At 44.2% G+C, this 16,038-nt stretch overlaps 1 protein-coding gene across 7 annotated transcripts in view; it reads right to left on the bottom strand.

The window, feature by feature from the left end:
* Window positions 1-16,038, bottom strand: part of FRMD4B (FERM domain containing 4B) — a 130,341-nt gene that overhangs the window by 50,765 nt on the left and 63,538 nt on the right. For 6 of the 7 annotated variants that reach the window (XM_065075430.1, XM_065075433.1, XM_021291760.2 and 3 more), the window contains 4 exons: window positions 11,253-11,318; window positions 10,389-10,483; window positions 8,976-9,068; window positions 5,204-5,288 (listed from right to left, as the gene is read on the bottom strand). In XM_065075430.1, coding sequence (XP_064931502.1) covers window positions 5,204-5,288; window positions 8,976-9,068; window positions 10,389-10,483; window positions 11,253-11,318 — 339 coding nt within the window. Of the gene's footprint in view, window positions 1-5,203; window positions 5,289-8,975; window positions 9,069-10,388; window positions 10,484-11,252; window positions 11,319-16,038 lie in introns of those variants that run through there. The other variant, XM_065075434.1, reaches the window with a different exon arrangement.

The raw sequence follows: 16,038 nt of genomic DNA, 5'->3' as shown, positions 1-16,038 counted from the left end.
TGGTAAGCACTGGTCTGCAGGCTGCCAAGGGCTCACAAGCATTGCTGTTCACAATGCTATCACAGATACATACTCCTCTGAGGACTTCAATTTCCTTTAACTTTTCTATTTTTTTTTTTTAAAGAAATTATTGCAAGTCTTTGAAAATAAAAGGGGGGGGGGGAGGGGAGGAAATAACCCCCTTGATACCCAAATATAGAGAGGAAAAGGGGAACACAGCCAATTTGACCAGGATTTTAGTTTACAGAACATATTTTAAGGACTGGCAAAGAGTCAACCCTATGGCTGCAGAGCTATAAGGAGGTTAGCTGCAATGCATAATAAACTTGGCAGTGCTTTGCTAGCCAAGTAGAGTATTATTTTTCCAAACTTGGCTGTTTTGAAAGAAAAGACTAATTTATCTTTCCAAATTTATCATCAACATGTGCGTGACCAGTTCTGACCCACCTCCTTAAAAGTACCCCAGCTCTGGTCATGGGCTGTGCAATAACACACTGAACACGTTATAAAGCTCCCGATCCCTGTGCAAATACATGGATTCTGAGATACTCATTTCACCTGAAACTAAGTTCTAGGCTTTCACTGTTTTAAATTCCAGCTGTATTGTAGATTTCAGAGATCACTATAAATCTAAACCCAACTTCTTACAATTCAGCAACAGAGAAGAAGGAGTTTAAATTGAAGTTGTCACCACTGAAGGCAGCAGCTCTCGAAGACTTGAAAGAGAGAGGCACGTAAGAAAACAGGTCCCAGACATATACAAAGCATGCTTCCAGCCATTGCGTTCTCCCAAAATACACATGATAAACAAGCTTATAACTAAGTCCCTGGGAGACCCTTCTACAAACCTGGAGATTTAAGTATTACCAGCTTCCACCTCCTGCTTGGTGGCCCAAGCTGTTCCTGGCAGCAGATGCGGCTTCTCCAAGCTCCAATCCAAAGAGCACGAATGTTGGAGAGCAGCAGCCAGGCAGCTGGCTGGACTACACAGGACAGAGAGGGCCTGGGGACTGCAGCATCAGACCAGGGGAAAAAAAATGGGCAGCTCAACATGAAAGGAGAGTCGGGCGAGAGCACTGGCAGCATTTGTTATATGGGCTGGAGGCCAAGGTTTATGCACACAGCAGTGGTGAGGAAACACCAGGTACTCTTATGAGTGGAGCCACAAGTGTTGCATTGAGTTCATATACAAGGAGACATGGGGAGGGCAAGGCCAGCAAACACTGAATGGCTCATGTTGATAAATCCGGCAGAGGAAGCTTATTCTCCAAGTGTGTAAAGCAACATGATGTTATGCTGTACAGAACAAAATGCTGGTGTTGATGCAGTGGTGGGTTGAGTGGGGTGTGGTGGAAAGGAGCAGCTGTGCAGCAATTCTTTGGTCCAGATGCAGGACAGTGACACTGCTAAAACATGATTCACAAAAGTAAAAATAAGGTCTCAGCCCTCTTGTGCTTTGGGCAAGGGGGAAGCCCCTTGCTCCCCAGCTGCTTGCAGGGGATGAGAGCAAGGCTGAGGTTGTACAACCATGCAGGTTGTAGAGGGTGCACAAACCTGGTGTGTAGCAGCAAAGATTCCAGAGACACAAAGGCGCTTCAACTATTGTCAAGGTTTAAAAATCAGGATAACCATACAGAAAAGCACAAAGGTGAGCAAGTGGGTGGCAAGTAGAAAGAAATACATTTTTTTGCAGCAGAGACTTTGTCTATCTTGTCTCTACCTTGCCAAAATGTTTACAGAAACTGAAGAATGCACAAGCCCCAGATTCTTACAAGCCCTGGTAGGGGCAAATGGTACCAGATATGCAGAAATGAGCAGAGAGGTTTGCAGGAAGGAACGTAGAGTTGAGAGATGAGGAAAGAGTGCATGGTCATGCACTGCAGAGCACCAAGCCAGCATTCATCCTTTTCAGGACTGTTATGCAGATTGTTCAGAATCCATGTTTTGTATAATTAATATATTTAATATTCTATATTATTTACTCCGAGTTTCTATTCAGTTAGAAGAAAAGCCTCTTTGGAGTCACCTGGGGCAAGATGGCCAACACACTCTGCCCAGTGGCTCCAGCCTAAACTCAGATGCCAGACTTTATTAGGTAGATCCCATTCTCTTTGATTAAATACAGCCGCTTACAGGATTTCACACAGAGGATTGCCCACAGATCTCTCAAAGAATACTGTAAATACATTTATGATGCAGCCTCTGGACCTCATAAACCACAGATAAATCCCCTCCAGAGGAGGGACTGGCATGAAGCTTCACTAACATACTGGATGTATTTGTCCAAGCCTTGGGTTGACTCTGGTGCTGTGTCCGACATGACAGCAGGAGCTTCGACATGCACTAGCTCCCACACAGGGCAATGTCACCTGCTCACCCTCTGCTCTGGAAAACCATCACTTTCCTTTAAAGCACAAAAGCCATCGAAGTGCAGGTGCCTACACACTGGTGTACTGTCAACACATGCCAGTGCTCAGGAATATCAAAAGCACACAAACAGAAACTCCTTCAAGCATCAGGCATTTGCACCACCCTGGATTTGGGCTTTTCACACACTGTGTCCCCTGTGGGGAACAAGCTACTGTGAAAGCAAAAAACATGACCAGCTTTTAAGCAGTCTTATCCATGCAGGTCTTATCACACCCCAGTATTGCAGCATTTACCCTCTGAGCTACATTCCCGGCCCACACAGAGCAGAAGCTTCATGTAAACATCCAGGTTAGGATCTGGCCCTGGCAGGGCACCTCCAGCACACCTTGTGCATTGACGAGCAACCCCACGGTACACAGGTTGGGCATATGTGCTGCTTTTTAAGACACTGAGGTTTCCTCACCCATGCAGCAGGGAAAGGAAAAGAGGAGATAGGGGGAGGGGGAAAAAAAAAGTAAAAATAAAAAGCTAAGCTGAGGCAGGTCTAACCTCTCCAAGCTGGATTAACAACTGAGGAATGCCAGAGAACATTCCACACTGTCATCACTGCACATCTGCTCATATTCAGGAGACTCCTGCCCATCCTGCGCCTCCTTCCCTGCAGCACAGCGGAGCCTGGAAACGCCACAGGAGTGGACACACTGGACATCTTCCTGTCCACATGCCATGGGCTTAAATAGAGAACTGGTCTCATATGCACTTCATGTACTACGTAAAACCTAGAGATTGACTGTAAGTTTATCAAGTAGGATAAGGAGACCTAATTTGAAGGTTACAAGCCAATGGACCAAATTAATCTTGAAAGTAAAAAAACTGCAGTGGGCTTCTACTGAAGCTGGACTGCAAAGCCACCCAGCACAGAAAACACTGCAGACAAGACTGAGGGCTCTCAGCTTTTCCTACATGCTGAAACACTCAGTGCTGCCCACAAAGACTTTCTCTCAGGAGGAAGCAATGCTCCTCATCCCTCTGTTGCCCACAGCAACTGGACATGACTGAAAACCCTCTCTGCCTCTGATAGTTTTGCTTGCAGGAACAGGGAATCTGGCACTTTGTGTTGCTACCAGTTAGAGCACACACCTTGCAAGCCATGGCAGGGGGGGAAATAAGAACCAGTCTCCATTCAAACCTCTCCCAGCTCCCAAAGTCCTGAACTCAACTGGATGACACACAGTCTGCTTGTAGCAGCACTCCCTGCAACAGCAGCACTTCACCTGCTATCAGCACCTCATTTCAGTAATATGAAGTTATGCTGCTTGAACAATAATATTTATCCAGGTCAGAAGTGTCTCCTTATTGATTTGATGAAGTGCATGTCTATCACCAAGTGAGGGCCATTTTTTAATGCTTCTCTTTTCCTTTGCTTTCTCTTATGCTTTATGCATGCACATAAACACATATACTTGCACTCAAATGTTTTAATGTTGACTAATATTTATTTCAATAGCAGTAGCACCTTTCACATTCCATCTTAAAAACAGACCCACTTTCCAATTCCAAAATTATTTGTGCTGTTTCTCTAGTTAAACTACTCCAAGTTTCCCTGAAAGGATGACTAGAAGTTGCCAAGACCCTTCATTTAAAACGCCAGATATGTCAAATAGAGATTTGCTTTTCATTAATCTTAACCAGTGAGGACCCAAGTTCTTCAAGCTTCTTTAAAGCTTCAGCATGTTGTAAAACAGCACCAATTTCCTCTACTCTTCCAGAAAGCAATTCCTGTACAAAGCACAGTCACAACTTCACCATTAACCACTTTCACATCAAGTTTCTGATCCCACCATAAAATAATGAATTCTGGATGCTGAATAAGAATCCTCTAAAATATGAAGCATATTAAAGGTGAAAACCTTGGCCAGCTACACAAGCTCCACCACCAGCTAATGATGCTGGATTGTCTTCCAAGAAAAGGTTGTAAGAACCAAGTAACCCTCTTAGACTGATTGAACCATTAAATAAAAAAAAAGCACCAGATGCCTGGGTTTGACATTAACTGGAAAATCTCAGAAACATCAGGCATTGCTAGAGTAAAGTTCACAGAACTGCAGCTGCTATTGCACCACCAGTTACTGGGGGCATGGCAAAGGTGGCTCTTTTGTTCAGACCAAGATGTATATGCAGCAGATTGACCTTATTTTTTAAAGTTACTTCAGGATATGGTAACCAAAATACTTAAAAATATTTTTCCAATTTGAAAAATTCAATGAAACAGTGGAAGCTTCTTAACCAGAGAGTAAATACAGAAATTTTAATAACTAGTTTTGATTACTACTTTATAGGCTATATTACTTTGCTAGTTCACTGAATTAAGGCAGGAAATCAGGGAAACAGGAACCAAGTTCACAGCACAGAACCATCCTCATGGGTCTTTTCTTCTTGAGACAAGTTTGACACAAGATGTAAAGACGTGCTTGCCTTGAATGTTTGCTATGCAGTGTATAGGAAGGATATGTCACTGAGACAGAGCCTACCTGCAAAGTTACAACCTAGATTTCGAACAACTTAAAAGCTTTTAAGTGTTTAAGACCTATTCTAGTTAGTGAGCAGCCAGCATGGCTGCAAAAAACAGGACCAGGAAACCATCACTTATCTATCTGCTTGAAACATCAGCATTTAATTGTAGGAGGAGGGTAAGCATACCGAGTTTCTAATCCTTCAATAAGATCTAGAAATCAGGCACAGGTCCTAGTAAGTTTGCAGGACTGTGTAGGTGGCAGAGGAGCAATAAAAGAGAGATATATAACAAGGATCTCTGAAGGATGCTGAACCTTACCTGGTGTACACAAGACTTGGCATTCAGAAAGAACAGCTCTACTGTAGTTTTGTCTTTGAGAAAGGAAATGCTTTCAATGTAGAACCTGAAAATTAAAAAAAAAAAAAAAAGTTACATTATTGAATAGGTTTCCTCATTTTATTTCCTCAGTGTTTTGTTCTCCAGCAATAAAATGGCACAGAGGAACTATGAGCTACTGCACTTAATTTCCTGCCTGTTAAGAGGGAACAAGCAGAAACTCATGGGCCAACAGTACACAGAGAACAACAAACTCCTTGTTCAATTATAGATATCTGGTGACTCTTCATCTAATTTGAAAACCCTGTTGAACACTAAAGGTACAAAGCCCATCCCTCCTACACAAATGAAGCCACAGATATGGAAAATGTAACTCAAAATGGCCTGATGCAGGTCAGGACACCAGCCCAGCACTTTGCTGGAGGAGAGAGGCAAGATGAACAGCCACCAGCTGAAAGTCATTAACTTTCCTCAAAGCAAATGGGGACAAGCAAAGAGCCACACAAGGAACACTTTGGGATTTGCTCTATTCCATCAGGTGTATCCATCCCAATGACCATGGGAAACCCAAAACCAGGGGTCTATATGGAAGGGCTGCAACTGGTCAAGCTTTTCAGGGACCACTCTGCAACATGCTCACTGCCTTCCTCTTCCCAGGGCTATGGGTGCATCACAGAAGCACACACCAACAAAAGCAATCCCATTCCTGGTTACTCTGACCCAGCCAAAAGGTTAACAGACGGGCTCCAGTTCATTATAGAGCTACACCAAACACCCTGTTTGCCACTGGCACTCTGCAAAATTGTATACAACCTATGTGCTTCTCCAGCTCACTTGGGGTATCAAGCCAAACAGCACTGAGGTGCATTAAATGGTGCAGATAAAACACATCTATAATTTGAGGAGCGTAGAACTGCCAAGTCGGTTTTAAGAAACTAATTTGTGCGAACTTGGTCCTGTCAATCCTCCTTCAGCTGATTCTGAGAGCAGGATACCTGTGCTTCAGCTCCTTATGAAGGCTGAAGGTGTTGGGTCCACACTCTCCCACCTGATGCTAGACAGAAGGTACACTTTTTACTCCAGCCAAAAACTTGGGCCACCACCACCACTGCCCCTGCAGTGCAGACCAGAGCTTCTCCATGTCTTGCCTTTGATAGCAGGAGGTTTGGATGGCCCATACAGGGCATGCAGCTCACTGTTTATCAAATTAGTTTTAAAGCACTCCCCAGAAAACCTCTGCAGAATAAGGTGACAATTCACCCATTTTACAGGCATGCAACCTGTCCAAGGAGCAGACCCAAACACAGCCTGCCCCACAGATATGAAAGGCTATTTTACATTTCTATGACTCACCTTTCATCAATAACTGTAGGACCCACAGGTATTTCAACCCTCTCTTGATGTACTTGATGTAACTTTTTTTCAAGCAGCTTTGCTAAACTTCATTTTCAATACACTTGAGTGTTTCTCTCTAGAAATGCAGAGCAGAGGGCAGGAGCCTCATTCTTCATCCTTTCCCAATCTGCTGCCAGGCCAGCCCTTCATGGCAGGGACCTTCCTCAGCCTGCTAAAGCCTTCCTCCCTCCACTGCACCAAAAAGGTGATTTTTCCCAACTAATTATCTCATTTGCACTTGCACTTTCACTCAACTAAGAGTCAGACATGGCTGACTTATCCCCAGGAGCAGAATAGTAACCCTGGCCCTGATCAGAGGTATGTCCTAGTTACTGATGGTACAGGGCATGAGAGCGGTAGGATCTATGGATTTAGGGAGAGGGCCCCAGGAAGGCATTGCCCCCTTCCCTGGCCAGGTCTGCACGTGCCATTTCTTCCATGGTACAAGCTATTCACACTGTACACACAGCACAGGACAGATGGGGAACACTGGACCTCAGAGGTAGGGAAGTCCAAGGGATGAGAGGCAGGTTTGGGAGCACCATGCAGCCCCTTGTTATGAGAAGAGCAGCTCAGGTCTACTTGCATCTCAAACAAAAGTGACACTGAAGCAGTGTTTACTCTGTCTGTGGTTGAACCTATTTTCCACATGCAGAAGGCATGGATGGCCCCAGCAGGAGGGCTGGCCGAGCCCAGTGGACACCCCATCCCTGCAACAGCACCCACCACTGGCACACCACACACACAGCTGGAGACCGTCCAGCCCTGGGGGACGAGAGCCAAGCACTGGGGCTGTCAGATCATCCCCTCCACACCACCTGCCCCACACCCAAGTATGTTTTTCTGTTCAAACCACACAGCTGCAATGTGTATTTCAGCTGCTCTTTTAAGAGTTTAATTAAGGAATAGGCTACAACAAGGCAAATGTGCTCACATGAAAGAAGTATCTGAACTAACCACCCAAGGGATATGCCATGAAGCGAAGTCTTGTAGTCACCTACTTATCCAAAAAGTTGTAACAAAGTAAAGAGCTGCAGGTTTTGAAGTGGCTTTTCTGATGGAACATCCATTTTCTACAGAACAGAGAGTTTCTAAAACTGCTAATTATTTCTGTATCCTCCTCTGCTTCTTGCTCACTGCCCACCTCCTTGGCTCCTAATTGCTTGTTTTGGATCTCACAACCCCAGAGTAGTCAGGCTTAAAACTAACTTCTAGAAGTTGATCTTTGCAAGCCCACTCCTCACACTTTAACTCTTGGATGAGTGTCCACACACCCTGTCCTGTAGAGGGCCATCTTACAACAGAGGGGCCCAAAATGAGCCAACAGCATGAATCTCAAGGAAATGCTCAAGTCCTATGTTTGCCTTCACAGCTTTCTTGGGCAGTCATAGATTTGGGCTTCACGGATCCTCAAGCACAGTGAATATACTGAGGAGTACATAATCTCTTAAAATTGATTTTTTTAAATTTGTGTTGAAAATGAGGAAGGGAAGAAAAACTCTAAACTCCATCACAAATAAGCACATATTCAGCAAAAACAAAGCACTGCTTGTTTGAACTGCTCCCTCAATGTCCAGGGTGTGGAGGATGTGGCGAGACAACTGGTCCAACCAACCCAACTGCACAAGAGGCTCTGCCTTGGAAGTGCTTCAAATAATTAAGCACACAAGGCATGAATTTTCTGAGATATGAAAAGCAAATGAGGTCATTCTGCTCTCATTTTCCTCATAGACTGTAAGGAAAACAAAAACTCCAACAATATGAAGAATATGATGCTTGCTCCTTTCTGCCAGCACAGCTCTGTCTCGCAGGACATGTTGTTTTTTTTTTTTTTTTCCAGACCCTTAACCAGCAGAGTTTTGCCAGCAAAACCCCTAAAGTAATGCAATTATATTGGCCAAAATCATCACTTTGCCAGGGATTTTATTCTCTCCTGGGGACTGGCTTGAGCTCTGTGAACAAATAAGCCACCAGCAATCCCTTTCAAGTACAGACAACCCTTCAGTACACATAAGAAAGATAAATAAGATTGTGTATTAAAATTTAGCACTATTAAAGGCAAGTCATGCAAAGATGATATTTAAAATACAAGGTTTTAAACAAAAAAACCCCACAACCACACCCTAAGAACAATATCCTAGTAAGAGCTTACAAAGTAGCAGGTTCCAAACTACTTTATGCCGTAGTTAAATACAAAAGAGAGCAGCACTTATCCAGGTCCTAATCTCCTTCTAAAAATAACGTATCACTTTGACATTTATTTCCTCTATCAAATCCGTAATCAGTTCTTTTAAACAAAAAACCCTGGAGATGAATAAACCCAAGTGGTAATGTTTTCTTTGTGGAAACAATTACTCACCTAACGGCAAAGTACAAAGTTGCTGGGCCTGGTTTCTTGGGCAAGTCATGGTCCAGGACTCGGTGATCCAGCTGCAGCCAGACGCTCTGACCTCTGCGGAAACAGGTTGGGGAGGCAGTTAAAAACCGGGCAGGAAATACAGAAACAAGGTCTTGTCAGTGCTCATGTTTACTCCAAGTGTTACTTTAAAAAGCGTGAGATTCAACTCTGAGGCAGGCAAACATCTCATCCAATTATTTCCTTTTCTCCCAAGTTTCAGATTTTGATGCAATTCGCTTTTGGACAACAGAGAACTCTCTTTGCAGTATATTTCCAGCTGCAGCATGAAATTCGTAGCATGGCGCCCAGCAAAAATAAATATTATTTAAATGACCTCCTTTGCTATAGATGGGGACACTTCCATTGACCTCATGTTTTAGCAGAGGGGACTAATCTGTAGCAGAGGCTGGTTCTTTGCCTGCAGCAGAAATGGATCTGATCTCTTCTGCTGCCTGGGACCACACAGCTCTGCAGCCATACCCCCCACCTCCCATCCTGTTCTGCACCGGTCTCACCCCAGCATCACGTAAAACCCCATTTTGGAACCGAGGGCGTTACTGCAGGCACACTTACTCAATGAGGCAGCTGTATAGAACTGTTCTCTCTGCAGTGGCTGACCTGACTGAAACTGAAAAAAATCCAGAAAAAAAAATGCCCCTAATAACCTCCTTGAGGACTGCAGAACAGCACAGAAACCTGTGTCTGCCCCAAAAGGCTGGGGCATGGGTGCCCTCCAGAGGCCACACACTCCCTCCAAGCACCCAGCCCAGTATACCCAAAGGAGCCTCTAGAGTCTCCCTGGTGTTTCTGGAGATGCCAACAGATTTTAGGTATTCCCCTGGCAGCACTTCAAAGCTCATCACAAGGGAACAGCAGCAACCAAAAACACCCCGAAGAATTCCATGGCAGCTCTTCTAGGGGGAAAAAAGTAAGTCAAGTGCAAAGAGCATCCCCAAGGGATTTACAGAAGAGCTGAAAGGAACTATTTTTTCAACGCTTGAAAAGATAAGGATGTGGCAAATATATTTTAGGGAGAGTCCGAAATGAGAATTGCTAGTAAAAATAATATACTGCTGTGGTCAGGGCTCCAGAGTGAGCAGCTCCCACCAGCTCCATAAACACCAGAGCCAGTCCTGCACCTGCAGATGGGAACTGCCTCGGCAGGGTGGCCCCAAACACAGCTCCAACGGGATTTGTAGGTGAAGCTTCCATCCAAGACACCGTAAAAAGCAACAACAGAGAGCAAAAGGTAACAAAACTTTTCCTCTTCCAAAGAGAAGTCTTTTTGCCATGACACTGACTTGCCACGGTGCCAGGGACAGGTTTCACATCACAATAATCACGCAGCTGTTCAAAATAAATAAACATACTTACGTATCGTCTATAAATGTTATCCCAAAATACTCCTTTTCTTTTAGGTTGAAGTGTGAAGCCACCAGATCCAGTAACTCCCGAGACAAAAGTTTGGGCTATTGAAAGAATAAAAATATTTTAATTCATTTCATTCCAGGCTTTTCATAGATAATAAAAATTTTCTCTGCAAATAGTGACATTTAAATACACACAGCCGAGTTAAAACCCTGTTGTACAACTCAATAGGGAAGCGGCTCCATCAGACTCGGGGCAGCTGGATTCAGTGTCTCTGTGGAGCTGCATGGGACATTGATAGCACGGAGAGTCAACTATGTACTTAACCCACAACATCAAGCTGAAATACACCGTCTGATCACTGCTTTCCTCTTTCTAGGGGGGAAAACGTGGCAGCTCCAGCTTTCCTGCACTTAAAGCAGGAGGGATTTTTCAATAAGGAAAACACTGAGTAATGGAAGACTTCGTGATTTGGGTTCTGTTATGGGAATTAAACGCATCCCCAAAAAGACATACTTTGCTGTCCTTTTAAATTACAAAAAAAAAAAAAACCACCACAAGGGGTGCATTTAATACATTTGATGAATTTTGGTTAAAGCAGATGAAAAGTTGAATGCAGAACTGATGGTAGATATTTTGTCCACTGTGCACAAACATGCAAGGGAAACCCACCCACTAATTCAGGTCCGAGGAAGGGCATGTGTACTGAAAGCATGCCTGCTTATTCCACTTCTATGAGTTGTTCTAATAACAGATACAACTCTTCTTCAAACATCACTTATATTTCAGCCTCCAATAGCACTACTAAAGAAAATAAGCAGAGAAACCTGGCACCCTGCTACTGGTGCCCAAAAAAAAGGGGGTCTGTACCTGAACCAGCAGCTCCAAGTTCCTGTCATCGAGGAGATGCACCTGGCAGTGCCGGCCCTCTGTCATCTGCAAAGACAGCAACACAGCCCTGTGAGGACGGGCAAGATCTGTGGCTTTCCTGGCTTGCCCAGGACCATGTGTAGTTCAGGGGCAAGGACAGCGTGTAGCAAACCTCTAATCTGTGCTGATAAGGGAATTGACTCTATACTCGAACTGAGTGTCCTTCTCCAAGGACTCAGTCTGGGAAGCTGCCTCAGCACTCTCAGCTCCCATCAACTTCAAAGCTGGAATTAAGGGTGCTTAGCAGCACTCAGGATTAAATAAAAACATAAATGCTGTGAGAATTTATTTTGAGGATGAACCTGCCTGGCTAGTACCATAGCCACAAGCAGCAGCAATGGCCTTTTGCTCTGATGATGAGCAGAGATGACCAGGGACCCCTGAAACTGCCATGTACCCAAGCCTCCCTACAGATGAGTCAGCCTAGATTTGGTCCATTGATAGAGGACCTGGTCTCTACCAGCACATTAATATCGTCCCTTGAATAACTTATCATAAGTATTAGAAGTCATTGCCTCTATGGATTTTTATGTAGGTGCTTGCACACATCAAAACAGGTGCTCAAACTGAATGATTAAGAACAGAGTGAGCTTTGCAACCTCTAATGTTATATCTGGACCACCTATTTCATGTCACATTTCTCTTGCAAACAAAGTGTCTTTCTCTCTTTAAGAGGCGAGAAATTCATAAATAGCTGCACATTATGACCTTTTAATATCTGCCCTTTGAAATCTAGTACATTTCCATGAAAGCTTTTACATTATCTAAAATTTGTTCTAATTCTGGACCTCTCAGCAGCCTCAGCAAGGACCAGCTTTACAATGCTCTCCAGGTGAGAGCTGGTGAAGGAAACTTGGGTTTTATATTTATTCTCCCAGCCTCAGAGTAACTAATTTTCCTGACAGCACGAGCTTCTCATGGACTATAAATTCTGAGCTGTGAGCAGAGACTGAAGGTGGTTTGCCTAGATAGGGGGTCCCAGAGGGATTAGATGGCAACACACAGCAGTTTCTCCTTTCACATCCCTCAGGCTCCACAGGGATGGGGACAAGGACATGGCTGAGCTGTACTGCCACCAGCACCCTCCATCACATCCTGCTCCAGGATGCTAGACATCCGAACCTTATAAAGCCTTAGAAAATAAATATAGTTTATGCCCAATTACAGAATAACGAAAAAGAGACCTCCAGCCCACCCTCAGTGCTGCCCTCATTTCAACACGTGGCTCTTTACACAGCAAGAGCTGCCAAGACACAGTCTCTTCTGTCAGTGGTCAACCCATTTCAGCTGTAAGAAGACAAGTTAACAGAGCTTTATTGTCTCAACTAATTGATCTTCTTTTGATCAAAACCCAGGAGGGAGCCCCTTCCTGAGGAGCTCTGCAAACAGGACAGAGACAAGCATCTGAAGGCACAACTCTGTCTAGTGTCCAGGAAAACAGGGCTTCAGAATGTGGCACCAGCACTGGCAATTTATGGCACTGCTAAATGCATACCATCCCATCAGTCACCAAAACAGCAATACTGCTAAAAGCACCATTTGTAGAGCAAAATGCTTAAGAAAGCTCAATGAAATCCCTTCCTTTTCATTTCTCCTACTCCTATGAATGTGGCTTTGTACAGAAGCACCAGATGAAGAATGACCTGCCATGCATGCAGAGGTGCAGAGCAGGGGCCACACCACCATGGAGATGGCAGCAATGTCCTCCATGCAAACCATGGCTGCACTCCTTGGTGCTGCAACCTGTGGAGACCTCATCCCAGAGCTGTACCAGCCCCCTGCCCTGAACTCCAGCAAGGTACTGCTTCCACTGCTTTATCTTTCAGGTTGTGGAAGCAAAGCTGCTGCATCCCAATTCCAGCTTCCAACGTGCTTCCTGCAATTTACCCACTCACTGAACAGGCTGCCTGGAGCCCTTAAATCCATTACAATCTGATCAGGGGTCCATTTGTTCCTGGGAGCTGAAGATCTGCCATCGTGCACTCATAATGAAGTCACATGTGACCATCAATTAATCATTTCATCAGTGCACCCTTCAAGGTGCTGCATATTTCTGGCTCTGACATACTGTTACCAATCTGCCCCTGTTGTGAAGTGTCTGATCCAATAGTGTTTTTAAATCATTCCCCATCTGTTGCTCTGAGATAGCACAAGAGTTGCCATTATTTAACTGCTAGCTGCTTTAGCTTTCACCCAGTGAAATCACATTAATCACTCCCGACTGTTTTAATTGCCTCGGTTGTCTATTGTTAAGTAAAAAAGGTTTCTATTATGGCAAACACATCCACAAAGCCCTTGTGCTGAGGAGAAAGGAAGGTTGCCAGGAAGATTAGAATATAAAAGAAATACCAACCATAATCTGTGCTTCTATTCAGCTATCCAAGGTAATTGCAAAGCACCTTAAAAGTAATTAAACCTCATGACACCCCTGAAGATAGGCAAGATATAAGCATCCCAAATTTTATTGATGAGGAAACATAAGGACACAGCTTAGAAGTCTGATTTACAAATATAGATACATATAACAGTACTCGAGTCTCCAGGAATCTCACCTCAGAATAAATCATACAGCTGCTGCCCAGAGTACTGGAAAGCTCGATCAAGAAGTTGTAGAAGATGCCAGGGGACTTGGCAATAAAGCACCATGAAATGCCATTGCTATGACAAACCTGTCAGCTTCCACCTGTATCCCCAGGGCTCCATGTGGCAATGGGCTCATGTCACCCCAGGAGTGCTCTGTCGCATGGTGGGATATGACAGCAGCATCCAGGGTCATGAAATATCTGCTGTTGGCTGTGGCTGAAGGAAAAAGGGGGCTCTGGAGCCCTTTCCATTTGCTGCTTGCACTCCACCACCCCTCCAGCCCATGCACACACACCTGGGGGCTTCATTCCTGCTAAGATACCTTCACCTGGGCTGAGAGGCACAACATGGATACTCACTGTGTGGCACTGCAGCCTGGTCAAGGAACACAAATCTGCTGGAGTGACTACCAGCTTTGCATTTGCAGGCTCCAGTCCCTAAACTAGAGCAGTCCAAACATCAGCTCTTCTGCTCCTCTTGCAGACCCAAAGCTTCAACAACCAGCACCCTGTTTTTTCACAGCTGCGCAAGAGCTCACTCCAAGTATCCCCACCCCATTCCTGATGGGGCAGAGAGCACTTCACTTGGCTTACTCCATACTTACAAACACAATCAGAAGCAAATCACTCCCAGTTACTATCACAGAGCAACACAAGCCCATCCTGCAGCAGGAATGCCGCCCACCAGAGAGGTCATCTCTAGGAAACAACTCTCTCCTCACATAGAGCTCCCTACCCTGTGCAGTCAGGGCTCCTATATACAAGACAGTACTCACATTTTGCAAGCCTCGTTTGTACAGGGGGCAGAACCAAAAGCTTCAGAGCCTCTTGCAGCAGCCACAAAATGACCTCACAAGCTTCCAAGTATCAATCACCTTCCACTAGCCCTATGTTGTCCCAGCACAGTGACACAAAGGTGTGACATGACTGCAGAACAGCAATGCCACACACCCCAGCACAGTCACAAGTATTAATGGTCTGGTCTTCTCCTCTTGCCTGAAGAAAACCTGGAGAGCTTCATAGAGAGAACTTCACCGTCATAGTATCACTGAATACATCAAGGATTTTGGCCGTGGAATAGTGCTTTGAGCTCAGCTACCAGAGATTCTGAGCTCCTGGAGCCAAAGCAGCAAAAGACTCATTTTTAACTCCCCTAATGACACCGCTCCGATTTATTTCCCTGCAGCACATCCACTCACAAGACTGTTTCCTCAGGCTCTGGGAAAGGACTCATACTTGGCTATCAGGGCACTGGGCTCCTCAAAGACCCAACACCCTGGGATTCCTCTTACAGACTAATTTTCTTTCATCTTTAATTCAGTATGCCTTGCTAATCTGAACAATATAATTGATTTTCTATGTAGTTGGACCAATCCATCACAAGATGAGCACAGCTGTCTGGCTCAGTTAAGAAGTGGCGAGAGCAGTATTGAGATATATATATATATATATATACGCATCTATGCTTTCAGTTTATTCTCATTGATTTTGTATTGTCTGTACAAATGAACAATTTTCTTAAATTTTTGCAACATGTCCCCAAGTTGGTCTTTTTAGCAGTTATTTTTAAAAGCCTGCTAATATTTAAGCTATTATCCAGTATAAGAACTAGCAGCCTAAAATTCATGAAGTATTCCTGTATCTCATTCCAAATAGGAAATTAGCAGGGTGATGTAGTGCACAGCCCCATTTTTGGCAAAACTATGATATACTGGGATGCCAGATTCTTATTTGTTTTCCAAAGTCACTCTGCACACAAGAAAGTCATAAAAACTCAAAATTAGAGAGGAATTAAAAGGAGACAAACACTGTTCAATGCAGAAATGCAGCAATATCAAAATATTGAAGCCCTCCTGACTAAAGACAGGTATGGACAGTGGGTACCAGCAAGAACATGATTGACCCCAGATCTTCAGTAAGAAAGGTAGATGATTGAGAAGAAACACACAGTCCATATGTGGAAATGAAAGCATATGGTGAGATCATGATTCTATATAGTGTATTAACATATTCAGAAAGGTTTCATACAGCTGGCAAAAAAAAATAATAATAAAAAGATCACAAAAAGACACACCACACATTTTTTCTTCCATCTAACTTGTGACACAAAAATTAAGAGAAATTCTCCACTTAAAATCATCAAG

The sequence above is a fragment of the Columba livia genome, chromosome 10 (genome assembly GCF_036013475.1).
Source record: "Columba livia isolate bColLiv1 breed racing homer chromosome 10, bColLiv1.pat.W.v2, whole genome shotgun sequence".
Taxonomy (NCBI): domain Eukaryota; kingdom Metazoa; phylum Chordata; class Aves; order Columbiformes; family Columbidae; genus Columba; species Columba livia.
This window is presented reverse-complemented; position numbering and strand designations above follow the sequence as displayed.